We start from the raw sequence: 23,354 nt of genomic DNA, 5'->3' as shown, positions 1-23,354 counted from the left end.
CCATCACTTCACCCACTTCCTGTCATTTCAGCTGCTTTCCGTATGTGACTGGAGCCCCTCTAGCTATTGCCCTGGTGATGGTTCCCAGAGTGGGTGGGTTTTCATAAGTTCCTGGACCATGGGGGCCCTCTAAATGAACCCTCCTCAAAGACTGGCAGTTTCTTCTGCTAGCCTAACCCCTACTGGTTTTCATAGCCAGGAGCAATGAGACTTTATTTTCCCAGTGCTGGAACCATGAGCTGCTTGGTCTGGCCTAGGGCTGGGATCACTCCCCAGGTGTCCCTCCCGGCTTTTATAATGTGTTACTGCTCATTTCGCCAGCTGGCTGCAGCCACTGCCTTGCCACCACCACACTACATTCTGTCTGCCCCAGCTCCCTGTCTCCTCCCTTCCTACCCATTTGGATGAGTATTAATTACTTCTTTAAATCTTTGTTTATTGGACTTCCATGCAGTTCAATTTTCTGGCAGTTCTGGTTGGTTTTTGTTTTAATGTAGATGTAAGTCTGCTTATGGTTGTACAAGGAGGCGAAGCATGTCTGCCTGTGCTTCCATCTTGGCCAGAACATCATGACACTTTTTTCATACAGAAAAAAAGCAGTAAACAGAAATAAGCAAGCCCAGGTTATTGTTATTTTAGATGGCCAACCTCTAAAATTCCCTTACCAAGGCTAAACTTTTTTTTTTTTTTTTTTTTGTAGAATATTGCTCAACCTTACCTGTGGGTCAAAAGCTATATGTATTAGACTTCTAGGATAATAGAACTGGAAACGTGCCCATATATATTTAGTTCAACCCTTGCTTGGCTTCTTCCCTACAGATTGGCTGACAGTGATCCTCATCATTCTGGGAGCCCTCCTCCTGCTCCTGCTGATTGGGATCTGCTGGTGCCAATGCTGTCCTCAGTATTGCTGCTGCTACGTCCGCTGCCCCTGCTGTCCCGAACGCTGCTGCTGCCCTGAGGAAGGTGAGAGGGGAAGGACAGGCAGTGCGATGGAGTGCTGCTGATGTCTGGAGCCTGGTACTCCCAACAGATCAGCTTCAAAACCTTGTGTTCTTCCAGATTCTCATGGATGACTTTTGCCATCGTAAATTCAGGTGTCTTTGGCCTCAGCCCAGAAAATGATGCTTGGGAAAGCTAGAGTCAAGTGAGAAGATTTTTCCTGTCTTTATTCTAGCCTGCCTAAGGCCTCTTTCAGATAGCTCTGCCTACTGATGGCTTTTCCTCAATGGCTCTGATATGCCTGTGCTCCGCTATCTGCTCCTGACACTGACGTTGCTTGACAATGAAGTAGCTAAAGGCAGTGGTTTAAATGTAGCAGTGAGACCCTGGCTGGTTGGGTCAGCTGGTTGGAGCATCATCCTGTACACCAAAAGGTTGCAGGTTTCGTCTCCAGTCAGGGTATGTACCTAGGTTGCGGGTTTGGTCCTTGGTCATGATGTGTGCAGGAGGCAACCAATTGATGTTTCTTTCTCACATCAGTGTTCCTCTCTCTCTGTCTCTCTCTCTCTCTCAAGTCAACAAACATATCCTTGGGTGAGTATAAATGAATGAATGAATGAATGACATATCCGTGGGTGAGTATGAATGAATGAATTAATTAATTAATAAATGTAGCAGTGAGAGAGGAGCCTGCTCCTTAGAGATGACTTGAAAAGAGCAGATTAGAGGAAAGAGATGTTAGAATAGTGGTCCTCCAACTTAAGAATCACCTAGAGGGCTTGTTAAAGCTTAATTACTGGCCCTGGATCCAGAGTTTCTGATTTAATTGGTCTGGGTGGGCCTGAGAATTTCCATTCATCAACAGTTCCAAGGTGATGTGATGCTGATGGTCTGGAGGCCACACCTTTAGAATCTCTGTGTTAGGGAAAAGGAGAGGAGAGCAGAAGAATATCTTGCTCTTAACGTGACCTTTTCTTGGACTGAAATTTGCCTTTAAAAAAAAATTTCTGTTTATTTATTTTTAGAGAAAGAAGAAGGGAGGGATAAAGTGAGGGAGAGAAACATTGATGTGCAAGAGGAACATCGATCAACCTCCTCTTGCACACCCCCAGCCAGGGATCTGACCTGCAACCCAGGCAGGCAGGCATGCACCCCAACTGGGAACAAACCAGCGACCATTTGGTCTGTGGGATGATGCCCAAGCCACTGACCCACTACAGTCAGGGCTGAAATTTGACTTTTTGAAACAGAATTATGACATGCCCTAAACAGTTTGGCTGAAGAATACATGGTGAAGATAAAAGAATAATAATAAATTATGTCTTTTCTTCTTAGATAGCTGGAGTGGAATTGACTTCTTTTAATGGAAGGGGTATTTATGTTTTTAAAATAACAAAAATAACTTCATTTTCCTGATGATATAAGTAGTATGTTGTAAAAAATTTGAGAGATTCTGGAAGATGTAAAGACTAATCTTAGCACCTAAGGATAACCACTCATCACTTTGGTCTATTTGAAAGGGAACTTTTTAAAGGGGAAAAATAAGGAATTGCCTTTTAAGATGGAAACAAAACCTAATCTACAATGTCAAGAAGGTCAATGGTCTAAGTCTGGTTTCAGGCCTGTGTTCCTGTGTTACGGGAAAAGAGAACTAACTTTTATTGAATGTTTGCTCTGCATAGGCCCTTTGCATGTATCTCCCCATTGAATCTTCACAACCCTAGAAGGCAGGTATCATCACTTTTTAACAGATGAAGAGACTGAAGGTCAGAGAAGTCACACAGTTAGGTAGCAGCAGCAGCAGTACAGTGTTTTAATCCATGTTTATCTGACTTATTAGAGCCAGAATTTCCCACAATAGTGACTGCCATGACCTCTACGTGTAGATCACAATGGATTGGCTGTGATATCAATAAACTCCTTAAAAGGGGAAAAATAGTGGAGAACTCAATATTGGGCTATTGTGCTCCCTACTGTTAAGGGCCTCTGGGGAAGACGCCAAGGAGAAGTCACTGTCACTGGAGAGTACTATGCAGGAAGAGATGAGAAAAACCCTCTCAATGCCTTCTTAGAATCCTTAAATCAGTGGGACACTCAAAACCGGTAGCACTGGGGACAGACCCACCACAGATGATAAATGTATCCATTGCCAGTCAGCTTATAAACAGGTTCTGGGGAGAGTAGTTCCTCCTAAGTGGTTAGAGTTCATTTAGAAGAACTGGTAAAGTCAAGAAACGCAGGCCACAAATAAAGGTCCCTAGACTGGTAGTCACTTCTGAAGTGAGCCACTAGGGCAGCAGACTGTCCTGAGAAGTTTGGTGACCAGAGGAGATGATATGGAAGGGGCAGAAGTAGTTAAGAAAAGCTCTTGGATAGAGAAGGGTGTGTGTGTGTGTGTGTGTGTGTGTGTGTGTGTGTGTGTGACTGGTTTTTGTTTTGTTCTGTTTTAGAATAAGATAATCAGAAGTATATTTGTAGGCAAAGAATCAAGGCCTATGGAAAATAAGTTAAGTGATGTTATCACTGAAGAGTGATGGAACCAATGGGAATGACATCAGGCTTACAGTGAAATGACTACTTTTAAAAAGGAAAGGAAAGACAGCTTGATTTCTGAAGAGAGTGAGGAAGTCATTATGATATGGACAATGATTAAAATTTAAGGGAGGAAGCTGAGGGAGCTCACATTTGGCAAACCGAAGTTCTACACACAGAAGGGAGCTTTAAGAATGATGTCAGTGGTTCTCGACTTTCTCTGACCACAGCTAACCTCCCTAACCTCCTACTTTCTGTGAGAGTTACTAGAGGACCAGAGAGGAGTAAAATGAAAACGACGCCACATTTCAGTAACTCCTTTTTTAAAGATTTTATTTATTTATTTATTTTTAGAGAGAGGAGAAGGTGGGGAGAAAAAGGAGAGAAACATCAATGTGAGAGAGAAAACATCAACCAGTCACTTCTCATATGCACCCCAGCTGGAGACCGAACCTGCAACCCAGGTGTGGGAATTGAACCTGTGACCTTTCTCTTTGTAGGATAACGCCCAACCCACTGAACCACACCAGTCAGGGCACATTTCAGTAACTTGATAATTCACTTAGAATAGTAAACAACCCACACTAGAACTTAAAGATGAAAGTTATTGAAACTGAACCTTTTTTTTTTCTGTGAGAACTGGAGAAACAACTTTCATCCCTAGATCATTTACTGGCCCTCCCCACCACAGAACCTCTAGGTACACCCTGCAATAGGCCACAGGGCACACTGGAATCTCTGATCTGTGCCATGCACTGCCCCATCCTCCTCACAGGTGAGGGATGTGAGGCCCCCTGAAACTTTCTCACAAGTACACACAGTTTGTTAGTGGCGGAGCCTGGACTAGGACTAGGTCTCTTGATTCCTTGCTCAGGACTGGTTCTTCTTCTTCTTCAATAAAGATATCATCAACTGAAAATTCACAAGGAGGGAAAGACATGAGAAGTGAGCTATGTTTAAACTGATGCTCTAGAGGAGGGAAGCAAGGTGGCTAGATCAGTTGGGGAAAGTCAGGTTGGGAGGAGGGCTGTTTGAGGTCAGTTGCCCGACAGTGCAGTCAGCTCTAGCAGTGTGGGGCCAGGAGGCATGTGCTGGTGGTTCCCTAAAGCTGAGTTGGTAAGAATTCAAATGGTGTGGGATTCTAGAAAGCTCCTGAGGATGTTACTGAAATGACTGGCTAGGCAAGTCACAGGGGACTGGTAGTATGGGAAAAAGCAAAAGGGCTGTGTGGCCATAGGTCAAAAGAGGGCAAAGAACAAGTTCTGTAAGAGTGGAGAGGGGGTGGTAAGGAGTGGTAAGCAGTTACAAGCAAGTGCAGTTGAAGATCTTCAGGGGAACCACAGATGATGCCCACAGGTGATGCTGCCTTCAGAGGACAAGAGGTGCAGGTCCCTGGAGGAGGGGGAGGCTTTGAGTGTCATTTCTGTCAGGAAGGAGACATCTTAAAGAATATGCCCCAGGTTTTCCTCAGAAATGAAGATGAATGTGCCTGGGTGGTTTAGTCTCCAAATATGTACTTTTGTCTCCTATGAGATCTAAAGCGAAAGAGGCAGCTTATTATAACAATTGATTAAAAGAGTGAGAGCTACTATGTATTGACTGTCATATATTAGGCACTTCATATGTGTTGCCTCATTTCACCTCAACACTCTTGTGAAGGATGTATTATCCCTGTCTCACGGATGAGGAGACTTGGCTCAGACCCTCTAAAAACTCACTCAACATCACACAGCTGGTACACGCTGGGGTTCCAGTTAAGTCCATCTGACCCTCAAAGCCATGTTTAAGAAAACCTAACCCCGAGGATCATACTTCTCAAAAGGTTATTAAGGATCCTCAACAGTCAATTCCGATTGACTCCCTGTATTAGAATCAGGGAGCTTGTTGAAAACAGACCTTCTTGCCTTGTATTAGACTGAAGGAGAGTTTCTGGGAAGTAGGATCCGGGCATCTATATTTTTAACCAGATCATTAAAGGTGACTGAGGCAGAGTTTACACCACTGAGGTTCTGAGATAACTTTCTAGGAGTCTTGAAGGTTTGTTACTTTCTCTGTGATTCTTATTTTATTGCCTGTCTGATTCCCCTTTAGGTGAGCAGCAGAAAACCCTGATAGTCTAGACATCCCCATGGGACTGTTTCCAGAGTCAGGATGGCAAGGGAGAAGCTCAAAGGCTGTGTTTTCCACACTCATTAGTTCCTGTGCATCAGGGAAAGGGGGACCCCTGAGATAAAAGGTGGTAACAGCTAAGAAAGGAACAGGCGGGTGACTGGAATGTGTGAAAATTTGACAGAAATATCATGGAGGATCTGGAAGGATCTCTACAGAGTTATCTGTACAAGGGGTCCCATTAACTTAAAAGGTCATTTGGAGAGCCCTGGCCAAGTGGCTCAGTTGATAGGAGCATCATCTGGTACAGCAGAAGCTTATGGGTTTGATCCCTGATCTCTCTAAAATCAGTAACCATATCCTCGGGTGAGGACTTTTTAAAAAGTAAGTATTTGGAGAGCAAGGAGTAAGCCTATTGTTCCCTTTCTCTCCTGTTGAATTGGGGGAGTAGAAAGGAGAAAGAAGTGGACAAAAGGGGGAATGGTACCATTTGGCGGAAGTCAGGAGTCAGAGGGGCAGGGGATATATAAGGACTCAGATGTTCCTAGGCCTTGTACGCAGAGACTAAGCCAGGGTGGGTTTTAAAAGGTGTAGAGCTGAGCTGGAGAGAAATAAAATGAGGCAGTACTGCTGAGCAAGGATTTTTTGCTTCACAGAAATAAAGGAGACTAAGGACTCGGTGGTCTGGCAGAAAGAGTAGACTTGGGTGCCAGACACAGGGTCATACCCTGTCTCTGCCAGTCTCTTGCTGTTGGACTGTGGGCTGGGGAGGTAACTTTCAGGAGCCCAACTTCCTCATCTGATCCCACATTGAAGATTTCTCTGCGAACTAGTTAGTTTATGTAAAGCAGCAGGTCAAGCAGGGCATTGTGTATGCTAATGGTGGCACGCACGGAGCTGGGGGAGGCGACTGTTAACAGCAGGAAGAGGAAAGTACTGAGCATGCGGACTTGTCTTTGGAGGGCCTGGAGTGCTGTCCGTTGGCTTGAAGGTATAGCAGCTTGGTGAGCCGCTGTAAGTTTGCATCCAGTTTCCTCCAGGCTGGGCTGTGACTCACAATCGGGACTGGAGCTCCAGACATTTCTGGGGGTTCTGTTGCAACCACTTCCTGTGGGGCTGGAAGTTTGTTTCACACTGTCCAGGTGGCCCCTTAACTGCCAGCCTCACCAAATCCCCCTACTGGGGCAGAAGAAGCCTCAGGCAGAGCCCGCTGTGCTGGGGGGTGGGGGGTCAGAGGGTGGAGAGGCACAGGGCTGGGGAATCCGGGAGGCGGCGGGAGTACCAGGCTGGGGGCCTGAGGCAGGCACTTCCTGCACTGAAACACACAGGCACATTTCCTACATGCATGGATAGACAGGGAGTTGGGGAGAGGTGGCCTTCGTCAAAATTACCTCAAAGTAGAAAATCATGAACAAAACCAACTAAATGCTTTTGTTTTTAACATTCACTCTGTGGGTTATGAGCTCCAGACCAGCTGGACCTAGGGGCCTGGAGTGACATTCCTATGGATCACTTGTGCTGCTTTTAAGTATTCTTTGCCCTGAAAGGAAATGGTATTTTCCTTCTCCCCTTTCTGCCTCAGTCCACTCCTTAGAGATTCCCCCTACTTGGGAAAACCCCAACACTTACTAAGGTGACAAGAAGAGTACAGAAGGTTCACTGGACCCACTTCAGCTTTTGGCATTCTCTTGCCTTCCTCCCACCGGTTTTCTCCTGCTGGGGCTGGCGTACAGCTAGAAACATTCGTTACCAGTAATTCTGCTCATTGACCTCAGCATCTACGTCCTTCTCTTTCTCTTTCTCCACTCTGAGCAGGCGGTCCTGGGCTTCCCTGGCAGCCGCTGACTCACAGCCTCCTCTAAACTCGTTGCATCTGTACCGCCTATATTTAGCCTGTGGCTGAAGACCTTGTTGGTTTGTGGCCTGAGATTTCACTGCCTGCTGATTGATTACCCATGTATATCCCTATACATTATAGCTGACCTTGGGAATGGGCAGGCTGATGAAACGTTTTCGAGATTAGGAAGTCAATTTTAAGAGTATACTAACCTGAGGTGCGGGAAGTGCAGTATTGCCTAGGGAATTTATTCCAGTTCATTCCCAGAGGAACAATTGGCTCACTACTCCTTTACCTCCATCCCCAGTGCAAGATCGGTCATAATAAACTCTGAGGAGAGGAACTGTCCTCCTGGCAAGGCCGCTGGGCAGTGAGAAGTGAAGTGGGAGGTGTGGGCCTTGCCCTGGCTGAGGGTCTGCATTTCTCCTTTTCCCCTGCAGCCCTGGCCCGCCACCGCTACATGAAGCAGGCTCGGGCCCTAGGCCCTCAGATGATGGAAAAACCTCTGTACTGGGGGGCGGACAGGAGCTCCCAGTTTTCATCTTATCCAATGAACCACCTGCTGCAGCGAGGTAAACCCTGCCAGAGTTTTAGGGTGGGAGAGGGCAAGGGTAGGAGAACGGGCTGCCTTGGGCCTTTTTGACCAATATGGTGGGAATATTTATGATTGAGGATGGGAGGGGATGGATGCAAGCTAAATAATGTGGCATTTTGGTGTCCCAGTTCTGAGCAGCATGCTGAGGGTCAGCTTTTCTCCATGTTCTTATCCTTGTTTTCCTACAGATTTGTCCCGGCAATCCAGCCTCCCACAGATCCCAATGACTCAGACCACCACTCACCCTCCCATCGCCAACGGTGTCCTGGAGTATTTGGAGAAAGAGCTGCGGAATTTCAACCCGGCCCAGCCTCTGCCCCCTGATATCAAAGCCATATCTGGCCAACCCTTCAGTATGCTGTCCTCCCTGGGCTCCGAGGTCGTGGAACGCAGAATCATCCGCCTGCCCCCACTGATCAGAGACCTGCCATCTTCTTGGAGGACCAGCAACTCCTCCCACCAGCAGTGGGTCACCCCAGTTTCTCCTGGACCCTGGGATCTGAATGAGGAGAGAAGGCAGCACCACCTCTCAGATTTCCACCAGGAGCTCCAGGACCAGGAGCCTAATAAGCACCGGGCGTTGGATCGAAGAGAGCTAGACCAACTTCGGAGCGGAAAGCACCGCAGCTCCAGGCCGAACACATCACCCATGCCCTGGTCAGACAGGGACAGCCTCAGTGATGGCCTTTCGTCCGGTGAGGACCGCTGGCAGCGGCTCAACCACCTGCCTCTCCGGAGCCGCTACCCAGACAGACCTCGCAGGCCCAGCCCCCGGGAGAGCGCCCACAGGCACCAGAGAAGGAGGCACCGAAGCTACTCCCCTCCCCTGCCCTCAGGCCTCAGTTCTTGGAGCTCTGAGGAGGAGAAGGAGAGGCAGCTCCGGAGTGGCGGGGCCCGCCGCCGCCGCTCCCACTCCCCAAACTGGCCTGAGGAGAAGCCACCCAGCTACCGCTCACTGGATGTCATCCCAGGCAAGAATGGCAGGAAAAAAGGGAATGTGGAGAGGCGCTCGGTGAGCCTGGGGCATCCTGCTGAGGGTAGGGCATGGGCAGAAAGGACCCTTCAGCCAGGTTTGGCCACAGCCGACAAGGCCACCTCACATGCCATTGCTGAGAGTACCTCTTCCCTGTTTTGCACAGCTAGCCCTGTGGCTAGGTGAGACACCTCTTACAGAGCTAGAAGGGACCTAGTGAGTACAGAGGGCAGGTGAGGTGCTGGATGCTTATAAAGGGCTTTCTCATCCTCAGGTCCCTCCATTTCACAGATGAGGAAATGAGGCTCTGAATAATTAAGGAGCAAGTGAGTAGTGGAGCTAGGACTTGAACACTGGTCTTGATGGCTAAAGCTTGACTTCCTGTCACAGCTGCTTTGCTTTACTTAGCAACCATATTTCCATACCCCAAATTAGAACACGTGGCCTGACAGAGGATGTATGTGCCACTTCTGTGTGCAGGACCTTGTTGTAGTCAAAGATGAGGTCCTCTGAAACCACCGTCTCCTTCCCAGGAAAGGGTGATTGAACTGATTTTAAAAAGAAAACAGACCAAACATAGGTCAAAACTTCACGATTCTGTGAACAGGCAAGGTTATCACTGGGCGCAAGTCAGCTTGCCAGCCTGAAAGGGTTGCCAAGAGGGATGTAGGCTTTTGGGCCTCTGAATATAGACCATTTTTTAAAAAGGTGTAATTAAAAAAAATCATTTTATTATTAATATACCCAAATGATGGCTTCTTTTAAAGATTTTATTTATTTTTAGGGAGCGGGGAAGGGAGGGAGGAAGAGGGAAAGAAACAGCGCTTGATTGTCTCTCCTACGTGCCCTGACCAGGGGCTTAACCCACAAACCCAGGCACGTGCCCTGATCGGAACTGAACTGACAACTTTTCACTTTGTGGGATGACGCCCTACCAACAGAGCCACACTGGTCAGGGCAGTATTATTCTTTTAATGTTGTCACTTTGCAAAGTTATGCTGTCATTATTCAAAAAATATTCATAAACTACCTTCAGAGCCAACTTACAAGCAACCTACAAAAATCTGTTTCTCTATTTGACCAGAATCCTTTTTCTTTCGATTCTGTTGAGATAAAGGGATATGTAGCTCTTAGAACAGTTCCCAGAGTAGAGGGACATTGTAGGAACAGGAATTTTAGTCTCAGACACTTGAAGGATGCAACTCACATTTGGAAATGCAGATTCTGCTGTACTTTGTTTAAAAACCTAAATACACAGTGTGTACAAAGGAACAGACACCTATGAGAGCCACAGCACTGTTCTTTCTAGGGAAGAACCTTGGTGAGGGAGTGATTTGTGAAGACCGTAGCAAAGGCCTGTAGGCGTTTCTGAAATAATGACAATTATTTCATATTCTCACAGATGTCCCATGAGAGAGGCAAAGACCAGTAATAATGAAAATTAGTAGTATCCTAAGTGGTACTGAGCTATGAACATTTATGCTACATCTCATTTAACCCTTATAACATTCTGCGAGGTTTGAACTATTGTCTTCATTTTACAATAGATACAATTCTTTCTTCCGTGTTACCAGTAACACAATTACATCCTGAAAGAAAGCACAGAATCAGTTAGAGCTGGGACAACTACTGTTACTTTCATTATACAGTGACTAAACTGTCTCTTAACTTCATTTTAACAGAGAAATGCAATTTAAAAGCCAGTTTTTTGGTCTTAATTCAAACCCTATTTTCTTTTAATCTTCTTCTTGTCCTTATTTTCTTTTAATCTTCTTCTTGTCCTTATTTTCTTCTCTTTAAATTATGTGGTTTCTTCTAAGATAAAGAAGGATGAAAGGAATATCAATTATGTTCCAGACACTGGAGTAAGCCCTTTTCAAACCTTATTCGATATAATCCTTATAGCAGCCCTGTGAGGCTCAGTGAGATTAAGGAACATGTCCAAAGTCATACCGTCAACAGGGAGTGAAGCCAGAATTTGAATAATCCTCTGACTCGCAAACTTGTGCCCTTTTCAATCAGGCTGTATCGGGCAATACTGTTTTCTGGTGACTTTATTTCTTCATTTTCTGAAAGCTTCCTTTTTCATACAGATGTACACACCAATAATTCTACCACAAGTAAACCATATGTTTGATTGTAAAGTCGCTGGTGAGAGGCAATGATTTTACTGAAGATAATTTTTAAAGCCCTCATTGTTTTGTATGTCTCTGACCTTATCTCCCAAAGAGCTATCATTTACTTTAATCACATTTAACTATCCACTCATATTCTGAATGACCAGAGCCCCAGGACCAAAACTTGATATGGAAGATTGTTTGGTTAGAAGGGCATAATGTTTTGTGTGTAACTTGAATTTTGAATGTCTTTAGTGGGGCTGAAGTCTTACTCTTTTTCTCCTCTGCTTGGTGGGGCTGGGTGCTTCCCTCACACCTTCTTAGCCTCTGAAGTCTCTGGAGCTTGCAGAGAATTTAGGAAGTTACAAAACAGCCCTGACTGCTGCTGCTCAGTGTATTGAGTGCTGGCCTGCGAACCAGAGGGTCACTGGTTCGATTCGATTCCAACTCGGGTCATGTGCCTGTGTTGTGAGCCAGGTCCCGAGTTGAGGGTGTGTGAGAGGGAAGGACAGATTGATGTATCTTTCCCTCTCTTTCTCTCTTCCTTTCCCTCTCTCTAAAAATAAATAAAATCTTTTAAAAAAGTTACCAAACAATTGGGCCACTAGGTGGTGATCTTTGATTATGTATAACTTGAAGTTTATTTGCTCCTTGAGTGGATAAGATTTATTACTATTCTTAAATCAGGCTTTTAGTAGTGATAGCTTCACCATTAACTTTTCAACAAAATACTTATTAAAAATACTTTATTAGATATTCAGAGCAATATAAATTAATCAAAAAAATCTTTTGGCTCATATGGAATCTTCCCTCTCAAGAATAATGTTTTTTAAAAAGACAAGGGCTTCCATGTAAATGACCTCATGGGAATGCAGAATAGGTAAGAACTGTTTTCTGAACAGTGCTCATGAAAAAATGGATGTTGAGAAACCTCCCATTTGACTCCAGAACTAGGATCTTCTCTCTCTTTCTTTTTATATTTAATCTTTATTATATTTTTTCCATTACCATTTAGTCTGCTTATACCCCCTCCCTCCAGCAGTCACCACACTGTTGTCCATGTCCACAAGTCTTATTTCCTTTTTGCTCAATCCCTCCACCCCCTAACCCAGTCACCCCCACAACTGGCTGTCATCTGCTCTCCATCTATGAGTCTGTCTCTGTTTTGCTTGTTAGTTCAGTTTGTTCATTAGATTCCACATATGAGTGAAATCATAGGGCATTTGTCTTTCTCTGACTGGCTCATTTCACTTAGCATAATGTACTCCAGGGCCATCCACACTGTCACAAAGGGTAAAATTTTCCTCTTTTTTATGGCTGAGTAGTATTCCATTGTATAAATGTCCCACTGTTGTTTTATCCACCATCTATTGATGGACACTTGGGTGATCTTCTCATTTTAGGTCTCTGGTCTTTAAACTCCACCAAAGGCTGCAACCTTATAAATATAAGAAGTAGTAACATCTAATTTTAAACTCCAGTGGTTTCAGACTAAGCTGTCCCCATGTTCCTGGCCTCCTTCAAATTGATTACCTTTCTTTACAATCATGCCCTGTCAGAAAGGTCTTCTCAAGGTATTTCTGGTTTGTTCTGAACTTGGCCTGTACATACCTGTTCTAATACCTGTCTAAGAGAAAACTACTGCATTCTTTCCTCTCCAAGTTAAACTCAAACTTTCTGTAGAGAGTTCATGATTTTTTTTTCTTGACTCTGACTTAGTAAAGAAAATTTCTTTTTTTTAGATATAGACATTTCATCTTCCCCTTTCAATAAAATGTCTGTCCTTGAAAATGTTTAGGTTTTTCTTCAGTGAGCTTTGAACAACTTCCTTTCCCCCCATTTTGTTGCTTTCCTTTGTGTCAGAGAGTATTCATCCCATAGCTTTCTGATTAGAAACCCTGTGCCCTAAAACTCACTTTCCTGATCAAATAGAAACACAAAAATAAATTTAAAGTAGCAATATGAATATACATACATATATGATGCATTTTGAGCAATATGTTTTGGGACAGATACCTTATCTTGCCATTTCAAATAAGATTAGAAAGGTCACATTCATGGACTACAGCTGTCGATATTCAAAACCTAAAACAATCCCCTCCAATACAAAGTTAGAGAAACATGAGGAATATAAACCATAGTCCTTTCCCTCATTAAGAAAGTTGAAAAAGCCAAAAGACCAAGTGGAATAATGTCTGAAGAAAAGCCACTGAGTTTGATCAGGAAGAGATAATTAGTGATCTTTGAAAAAGAACTTCAGAGAAACACTAGAATATGAAGCCACACCTTTTAGATGAGGGCTGAGATGGAATAGTTCAGAAGAATATAAAGAGGAAATCGAGAACTGGGTCATGGCTTTATAAATGAATGGTAGAGAGAGAAACTGATGAGTGAAACAGGGTACCTTTTTTTTTTTTTCAGTCTAAGGGGGGCTTGAAGTTGTTAAAAAATGGTAAAAGGCAGAATCAATGAGACTAAGAAATTTTCAGAAATTAAAGACATTTGGAGGAGGCTCAAAAGAGATAGGAAGGAAGAGAAACCTAACCCTAGGAGAGAGAGAGACTGACTTTATGAAGAGTTAAGAAATATTTTTTAGATTAAGTTTTGCTGTCCCAGCAGCCACCACTCACCTAGGATTTTCACCTGAAGCAAGCACACCTTGTGTATGGTATGCATAGACAACAGAGCCTGGCTAACTGGATGTTTTTGTGTTCTTTTCCTCAGGAGAGAGACAGCTCCCATAGTGGAAGGAGTGTGGTCATTTAGTCACCGGACACAGTACTACTTCTGTGGCTACTTCTCAGCTCCTGCATGTCATCAGCATCACCTAGACTTCCAGGTGACTTGGGAAGGACACTGCAAGTCTGTATCTGACAAGTTTGGGTTTAGATTCTGAGAGTCAAATAGGAGACTTTTAAAAACAAGAGTTGTAGGAATTAATGACTTAGTTTTAGCCTTGGTTTACACTCTCTGCATGTATAAATAGTCTCTGACTTGTAATGAACCCAAATGAGATGTGATCCCTCAAGAACTTAGTAGCCTGAGTCTTCTCCTAGGTTACACCACTCAGAACCATGGCCATTCTCAAAGAAGGAACTCAGGAATCTTTAAGAAAAAAAATCAAATATGTTTCAGGAGCAGGAAATCTATGGAGTACTATAGGTAGGTTCCATGGGAACTAATCTCACTCTGTAGCATATCTAGAGGGTCCCTCCGTGTTAGGAGTCCACCTTCCTGCCCCCATGCCCAGTCCCAAGTGCTTCTGAGGACCCAGTAAGAGATGACACAGGAAATACTGCAACAATGTGCTCTCTTACAAGATATTTATTGCATGTGTAGAAAAATCACAGAGAAGCAGTTTTGCACCAGCCTTAATTTTGTCCCTTGTTTTCTTCTTTTTCATTTTTTGTCTGTATCTAATTTATATTTCTGTATATGGTATGTATCCATTAAAATCACTTTAAATGTTTCTTGGAAACAACAGAGTATATAAACAAGAAAAAACAACATGTACTGGTCCGAGAATTCTGTCCCAAATAAAAATACCTACTTTGGTGCATTTGCCTTGATTAAGCCTTCTTCCTGACCAAAGCTTAGAGGGCCAGGCCCACCTGGGTAGTTAGGAGCCACCTTTCTCCTGGCACCACTCAGCCTTCCAAAGAAGAACTTTCCAGGCAGGTTTTGCCACTTGGAGGGGGCAATGCCTTCCCTATAATAAGCTCTACCACTCCCTCCTGTTTCCCCCAGCTCCCTTGGTAGCTTCATGAACCCATTTGTGCTTGATGTAGAGACCCTCCTTGAGAAGACTGGAAGGAGATGGCCTATAAAGAGGTGTGTTGTGGTGTGGTGTGTGTGCGTGTTCCTTAATAGTGTATTTATGTATATGACCTTAAGCTCAATTTAGATCCTACTGTGTTGACAAATCCATTTCTCCCCCAGTTTCATTAATTATATATTGGAAAAAAAATAGGTTAAATGCATGCTTTGGGCAAAGGTTTCTTTGGGATTTTTTATTTCCACAATGTAATCGAGTCTAAATTAGCAGAAAAAATGAAATTTTAATGGATTATAAATGCATAAAGTTTGGTAGGTGAGGGACTTCTGGTCAGGGCAAGATGGCATAGACCTTTTTTCCTGCTCCTCCTTGCTAAGCACAACTTCATAAACCCTGGAAATAGCACAAGAAACAAGCAATGGAAAACTCTGAAGGATGTTAAAAAGGCCAGCTGGTTTGGAACACCAGGACCAGAGGAACAATACAAAGGCAGGTCATTTTGCCTCTCCTAATCATCAGAAGGTGGCCACTCAGAACTGACATTTTCTGACTTTCCATCTAGCAATAGAAGGTATCCCAGTAGCTCATTCTTGCCTGTGGATCTAGTGGGAGTCCCTCTGACAGGCTCAGGCAAGGGAGAACCAACTGGGAGCCTTGCCAAAAATAGGGGATGCATTCTCCTTCCCTGCTGGGCCAGAGAGGACTTTTCCATGGAGAGATACTGAGGTAGGTAGGAAGAACCCATAAGAGAAACCCAGGGAATGCAGTTGGGGAACTTTCTTTGTTCCCAAGCGTTGGAGACTTTCTTCTTCTGCTCAGAGACACTAGGACTGACTGGTAGAACCAGAAAAAAAGGACTAGTCACAGTTAGGAGCCCTGTAGCTAGCAGCCTGGTTCCAGAAGCCACTTTGTCTCCATGGAAATGAGACTCCTCCTTGGCTCAGAGTAACCAGTGTAGGTAGAGGATACCAGTAGAAGGGTTTTTCCACAACCCTCCCTCACCAAGAGATTTAGAAATTTAGTGAGAGGAAATTCCTCTGACTCACTCAGGCAGCATTCACAGGGACCAGTGCAAGCCCCAGCAGCACTGAATAATCAAATAGACCAAAATAACATTAAAAGTCTCTGAAAATCAAACTGCCATTGGAATGTACAAAAGTAGGCTAATAATCATGTGCTAAACCTAAGTAAATAACTCCCTGTAAAGTAATATATTTAAGTAGGACCCAGAGTGTCCTAACATGATAGGCAAATGTCCAAATACAAACTAAGAAAATCACAACTTGAATAAGAAATGAAATCAACTGATGCTAAATCAACTGATGCCAATCAACTGATGCCACCACTGAGATAAATCAAATGTTGGAGTTAATCTGATAAGAATTTTAAGGTAAACCTCATAAAAATTATATAACCATCAATTATAAATTCTCTTAAGGCAAATGGAAAAATAGAAAATCTCAGAAAAGAAATTGAAGTTATACAACTGAAAAATACAATAGAAATAAAAACTCATTGGATGGACTCAACAGTGGTGTGGACATGATGGAGGACAGAATTAGTGAACTTGAAGACAGAACAACAAATTTCACCCACTCTGAATAATAGAGAGAAAATAGACTGGAAAAAATGAACAGAGTCTCAGGACCTGTGAGACAATTAAAAAACATCCACCATTCATATCATTGGTGTCCTAGAAAGCAGAGAAGAAAAGGTGGGAATGAATTGACATTTGAAGAAATAATGGCTGAAAACACCCCAAATTTAATGAATGACATTGACCTAGAGATCTAAGAAGTGGAAAGAACTCTAAAAAGGATAAACCCAAAGAATTTATGCCCAGATGCATCATAAATTTTCAAAAACAAAGACAAAGCAGCCAGAGGAAAAAATAACGCATTCCTTGTAGAGAAACACCAATTTGAATGGGTCTCTCATGCGAAACCATGAAGGAATAAATGGCAAGATATTTTTAAGTGTTAAATGAAAAGAACTGTTGACCCATAGTTCTATATGTGGCAAAACTATCTTTCAGAAATGAAGGGAAATAAAAACACTCACGGATGAATGAAAACAAAGATTAGTGACTAGCAAAACTACCCTTGAAAGACCAGCTAAAGGAAATTCTTCAAACAGAAAGAAATGGTAAAAGAAGAAAACTTTAAGTGTCAGGAAGCAAGAATGAACAAAAGAAAGAACAGAAATATGAGTCCATACAATAGACATCATATATGATTATTGAAACAAAAATTATACCATCTAATACTCTAAACAATGATATCTAAACATGGGGAATGTATAGGAACCTAAATGGAAGTGAGGTTTCTATACTTTATTTGAAGTGGTAAAATTTGATACCAGTGCAAAGTTATAACTAGCTCCCAGAGCAATCACTATGATAAGTATACAGAGACAAATTCAAAAGTGCTATAAAAAAATCAATATGAAAACTAAAACATGTTCAAATAATCTGCAGAAAGTCAACGAAAGAAAAAGCAGCAATAAGAACCAGAAGAAACATAAAAAATAAATAATAAAATAGGTTCCCAAAGTGTGAACATATCAATTCAATTAATTGCAAGTGGCTTAAATACACTAATCAAAAGACAGAGATTGGCAGAATGGATTAAAGAAAAAAAGCCAACATAACTATGCTACATATAAGAAACTCATTTCAAATTCAAACACTGGTAAGTTGAAAGTAAAAGGGTGGGAAAAGATATACCATGTACACAAATAATTTAATAAAAAGAGCCTGAGTGGCAACGTTATTATTTCATAAAGTAGACTTCAAAGAAAATTGCCAGAGAATAAAAGGGATGTTATCTAATGAATCAAAAAGAATCAGTCTGCCAAAAAGACACAATATACTAATGTGTACAGATTAAACCACAGAGACGCAAACACATGAGGCAAAAACTGATGAAGCTGAAATGAAAATGAGAAAGAGAGGAATCTATGATTATAGTCAGAAACACCAACACTTCTTCCATTCAGCAACTCATAGAATTATTAGGCAAACATAACGAAGATATAGTTGATCTGAATGACAAACTCAATTAGCAGGATCTAAATAACATACAAGAAACAGGTCATCCAACAATCACAGAATACATTTTTTCTCAGTTGCCTGTGGAACATTTATGAAGTAGGAAAAGATCATAAAAGATACCATAAAAAACCTTGACAAATGTAAAATTACACTGGGGAACACAATTTTTGTTGAGTTAGATCTGACACTTGTTTTTGACTAGCTTTTGGCATCTGAATCCAAAAATGACCCCAGTTTTTCTCTATCACGTCAACTTTTTAAGGTACAGGATATCCTCCCTTGGTCCCCCAAATCATACAAAATGTACATACAAAGAAAAATAAATAAAAATTACCTGAATAGACCATTCTTTTTAGAGTTATTTTATTCATATGAAGGCTATATATTGTTACTGTAAGTCAAATTGCGTACAAGTAGTAAAGTTCTGCTACCAAACATATATATTAAGGTATTTTATCTTTTCAAATGACAGGCTAGGAAATGCCAAAATGCGATACTTGGAACAGTCTCCTTCAGTTGGCAAAGCTTTAACAAATTGCTTCATGAGACCCAGTTTTATGTGCAGAGGTGGAAATAGAATGTTCTTTCTGTCAACAAGTGGCTCATGTAGAATGTTTGGATCACCAGGTTTGAGGTCAGATCTTGGAGGCCAATTCGACTCCACCCAATGCTTCTCACGAGCTCTGCTGTCCCACATACACAGAAAACAGGGATACTTGGTGTATCCGTGTTGCTGACCAAGAAGGAAGCAGACCATTTTAAGGTCAACACAGATGATCCAATTGTGCTTTTGATATTGCAACAGATCAATCACTCTCTTTATGTCTTTATATTCTTCACAAAAACAAACTGAATGGCTGATTGGGACAGTACCAAATAAGTTGCCATTGTGGAGGAGGACACACTTCAAGCTCCACTTTGAGCTATCGATGAACAGTCACCATTAGGTTGCATTTTAGATTGGAATTCCCAATTCCTCCATTAAACCATGTATGTTATGGCAATGCACAAAGCCACCGTCACTTCAAAAGTACTGCAGAAATGCACTTCCTCTTGATTGAAAGGAGTATATCTTGTGCAGTCTTGATGTTAGGAGTTCTGAAGTCTTTTTGGATAGTCCCAAATCTCATGCCAAATCATTTAACTCATGCTGATCAAATCCCTTACGAAATGAGTCATCTTCAGTTTCAAAATTATCATTGTTGCTGTCGCTTAGTTCTTCATCATACTCCTGTTTTTCGAAAGAAGGTAGTTCAATGAAAACTGGCACTGGGATTTCAGCTGAATGAGGCACTGGGCATATAATGCTGATGGTAGACTAGAATACTCTATTTTACATTTATTTTTCCTGTTATATCCTGACGTTTTTCACTATACAAAAGTAACAGTCACTTGAATGACTTCTGGGCTCTCACCAAACCATAGCTATACGAAATGGCAACTTATCACGTGTTCCCTTCATCCACATCCGTAAATTCTCGATACACTTCTTGCACACCTTGTGAGGGGCCCAAGACTTATCTTGATCATCAAGCTTTACTTTAAAATATGCAAAACAGGCTTGCCTGACAAATGCACTGATGTTTGTCCTTTGACTGGGAATGGTAAAACTGCCACAGATAGAACAAAACGAATCAGGATTGTTTAGGCACTTACAACAAGAAATAGCAGAGGCAGACATGATCTGAAGGAAAGGAAATAAGTATGTATGTAAATAAAAAAATAAATTCTGCTAACTCCTTGTTTACAGACAAGAACTTGGACTACACATTGGAATATGATTCACTATATAGAGTGGCACACAACCTCTCGCCGTACTGTCTCATGTGTAACTGAATAGCCTAGACAAGTATGAACCTGTCGTTGGTCTCCAGGGTCGTCTCCCACCCCTCCCCACTCGAGGGAGATTTGCTGTCAGCCAATAGGAGAGCATTAGTGCTTCCCTTCACCCAGGCTCAATCCAGCCTAGAGTGGTTGCATTAAGATAAGCTGTACAGAAAAAAACTTGACGTGATAGAAGAAAACAAACTGCAGTTTTGAAATCAGCATGCCTATTTAAGTCTAAAACAGCTGAAAAATCGAGCTCAACAGGAATTATGTTAAAAATTGTTCCCGGTGTAATTGAAATAATACAAAGTATGAGCTTTGACTATAATGGAATCAAACTGGAAATCTATAACAAAGACAACAGAAAGCTCTTAAAACACAATTATGGGTCAAAGAATTCTCAAGGAAATTTTAAGAAGTACATAGAACTAAATATAAATGAAAGCACAACATATCAATTTTGTAGGATACAGCTAAAGCAGTGCTGAGAGGAAAATTTATAGCACTAAAATGTTTACATTAAAAATAAGGGACTGAAACTTCCAGTCAAGATGGAAGTGTAGGTAGACATGCTTCCCCTCCTTGTGCAACCATAGAAAGAATTACAGCCAGATCTCAAAAACAAATAACAACCAGAACCATCAGAAAATCAAGCTGTATGGAAGTCTGACAACAAGGACTTAAAGAAGCCACATTCATCCAGGTTGGTAGGAGGGGCAGAGTCGCAGACACAGGGTGGAGAGGTGGTATGGCACGGAGAAGCAGTGGTGGCAGCGCAATGGACTGTCCCAATTTTATGTGTGGTGCATAAAAGTCACGAGGGATACCCTGTGAGTGAGCGATCTCAGCCCTAGGCCAGGCTTCACAGTCCAGGGTTCCAGCATCAGGAAGATAAACCCCCATTACACCTAGCTGTAAAAACCAGTGGGGGATGGAGCAGCAGGAGAAACTTCTGGATTTTTGCTGCTTAAAGGGCCCACATAATCTTAGAACATATACAGACCCCAGGGCATCAGCTGGAAGAGCACCAATCACATAAGAAAAGTTGGTGAAGTGACTGGAAATGGGGTGAGTGCCTGGCAAATGGCCAGAAACCAGGCAGTGACATTGTCCCCTCTCTGGTCCCCCACCACACACAGAGCCACAAAGTGGTGAAGCAGGTGGCCCCACTCTGGTAATTACCTGAGGCTCCACCCCACACAATTTAAAGGTGCCTTTGCTACTTACACCACACTACTAAGACAGGGAGTAAAAACAGCTCTACCTAATACACAGAAACAAACATAGGGAGGCTGCCAAACTAAAAGGCAGACAAATATGGCCCAAATGAAAGAACAGAACAAAACCCCAGAAAAAGAACTAAATGAAATGGAGATAGCTAACCTATCTGATTTAGAGTTCAAAACACTGGTGATAAGGATGCTCAGAGTCCAGCAATAAATAGAGGAAGAAATGAAGGTTACACAAAGTGAAATAAAGAAAAATATACAGGGACCCAACAGTGATGAGATGGAAGCCGTGATTCAAATCAATGATTTGGAACAAAAGGAAGAAATAAACATTCAACCAGAATAGAAGAAGAAACAAGAATGCAAAAAAAAAAAAAAAAAAAAAAAAAAATGGAGAGGCTTAGGAACGTCTGGAACAACTTTAAAAGGACCAACATCTGAATCATAGGAGTGCCAGAAGGAAAAGAGGAAGAGCAAGAAATTGAAAACTTATTTGAAAAACTACTGCGAGAAAACTTCCCTAATTTGGCAAAGGAAATAGACGTACAAGTCCAGGGAGCACAGAGAGTCCCAAACAAGATGGACCCAAAAAGGACCACACCAGGACACATCATAATTAAAATGCCAAAGTTTAAAGGTAAAGAGAGAATCTTAAAAGCAGCGAGAGAAAAGAAGAGACCTAGCTACAAAGGGGTGCCTATAAGACTACCAGCTTATTTCTCAAAAGAAACTTTGCAGGCAAGAAGAGAATGGCAAGAAGTATTCAAAGTGATGAAAAGCAAGGACCTACAACCAAGATTACTCTATCCAGCAAAGCTATCATTTAGAATGGAAGGGCAGATGAAGTGCTTCCCAATCAAGGTAATGCTAAAGGAGTTCGTCATCACCAAGCCATTATTACATGAAATGTTAAAAGGACCTATTTAAGAAAAAGAAGATCAAACTATGAACATTAAAATGACAACAAATTCACAACTATCAACAACTGAATCTAAAAATCAAAAACTAAGCAAACAAGCAGAACAATAACAGACTCATAGGTAGGGAGATCATTTGGAGGGTTATCAACTGGGAGGGGTGCCACAGATCTCCAACCAGCAGGGTCTATGGCATTGTGAATGAAGTGAATAAATGCACATGGACTGCAAGAATCCTGTGGAGAAGAGGGGACAGAACTGGACACTTTCTAGAGGAGAAAGAGCAGTTTGTCCCTGCCTTAACAGGCTTTTATTGATTCTTTAGGTGAATTACATCCAAGAAAGTTGTGAATCATTGTGCCAGTCGTTGCCTTATATGATTATTATCTTTATATAACAGAGAAAAGAATGTTGCACATGCATGGATGATAAGGATAACTTGTCTAGCCACACTCTGTTCTTAGAAAGTGGCCCAGAACAGGCCCTAAGAAACTGCTTCAAGGTTACACGCTGAATATCTGTTTTTCTTAGCCCAGGATGAGGGGGTCTTTTAGCAGAAAGCAAGCTTTTTAGCTATTACAGAAATGCAGGCCTGGTTCCCCATGGGAAAACCAGTGTGTGGAGTGGGTCTTGTGTGCCGCCATGCTCCCAGTGGTTTTCCAAATCTGGGGCTGAGCTACATTTGCCACCACCAAGCACCCCGGCTTCCCATAGAGAGGGAAAAGGAAAATGGAGGAAATGATGCAGAGATTAAGAAGCATAATTGGTAGGAACAAAATAGGCAGGTAGATGTTAAGAATAGTAAAAAAAATGGAGAAGCCAAAGAACTCATATGCATGATCCATGGACATGAACTAAGGGGGAGAATTGCTGGAGGAAAGGGGGATACTGGGCAGAGGAGGGCAAAGGAGTAAAAATTGGGACAGTTGTAACAGCATAATCGATAAAATATACTTAAAAATAAAAAATAAAATGAGAAAAGATGTCATATCAGTAACTTAAGTTCCTTTTTTTCAACTAATTTATGGATTTATGTGTTTATTTTTTAATTGTATTTTTTTTCCATTGCCACTTAGTCTACTTGTACAACGCCCTCACCCCTAGCAACCATCACACTGTTGAGAGTCCAGAAATAAATCCTATTTGTGGTAAATTGATTTTGGACAAAGGTGTTTAGGAAGTTAAATCAGGGAAAGATGATTTTTCCCTACAAATGTTGCTGAGTAATTGGGTAGCCACATGCAAAAAGTTGGATTTAGACCTTCCTACAACTCACAAACAAATCCAAGTGGATAATAGACCTAAATGAAAGAGCTAAAACTGTAAAGCATGTTGAGAAAAGGGTAGAAGAAAATCTTTGTGTCCTTGAATTAGGGGGTGGGGACAGAGGAGGCTCCCAGTCTCTCAGCAGTGAGTTAATAGCAGGAATCCATCTTGGACCCCCGCCCC

At 42.2% G+C, this 23,354-nt stretch overlaps 1 protein-coding gene across 4 annotated transcripts in view; it reads left to right on the top strand.

Moving 5' to 3' along the window:
- Positions 1-23,354, top strand: part of ILDR1 (immunoglobulin like domain containing receptor 1) — an 80,513-nt gene that overhangs the window by 20,764 nt on the left and 36,395 nt on the right. For 2 of the 4 annotated variants that reach the window (XR_016511173.1, XR_016511174.1), the window contains exons 5-8: positions 820-966; positions 7,861-7,992; positions 8,204-9,027; positions 13,830-13,944. Coding sequence is in view for 2 of the 4 variants with exons in the window: in XM_090277257.1 (XP_090133383.1) it covers positions 820-966; positions 7,861-7,992; positions 8,204-9,027; positions 13,830-13,871 (1,145 nt within the window). In the remaining 2 variants the exon portion in view is untranslated. Of the gene's footprint in view, positions 1-819; positions 967-7,860; positions 7,993-8,203; positions 9,028-13,829; positions 14,973-23,354 lie in introns of those variants that run through there. The other 2 variants (XM_090277271.1, XM_090277257.1) reach the window with 2 other exon arrangements.

This window comes from Furipterus horrens, unplaced genomic scaffold (genome assembly GCF_987537825.1).
Source record: "Furipterus horrens unplaced genomic scaffold, mFurHor1.1.pri manual_scaffold_1, whole genome shotgun sequence".
NCBI lineage: Eukaryota > Metazoa > Chordata > Mammalia > Chiroptera > Furipteridae > Furipterus > Furipterus horrens.
The sequence above is the reverse complement of the archived record's forward strand: the minus strand, read 5'-3'. Positions and strand labels throughout refer to the sequence as shown.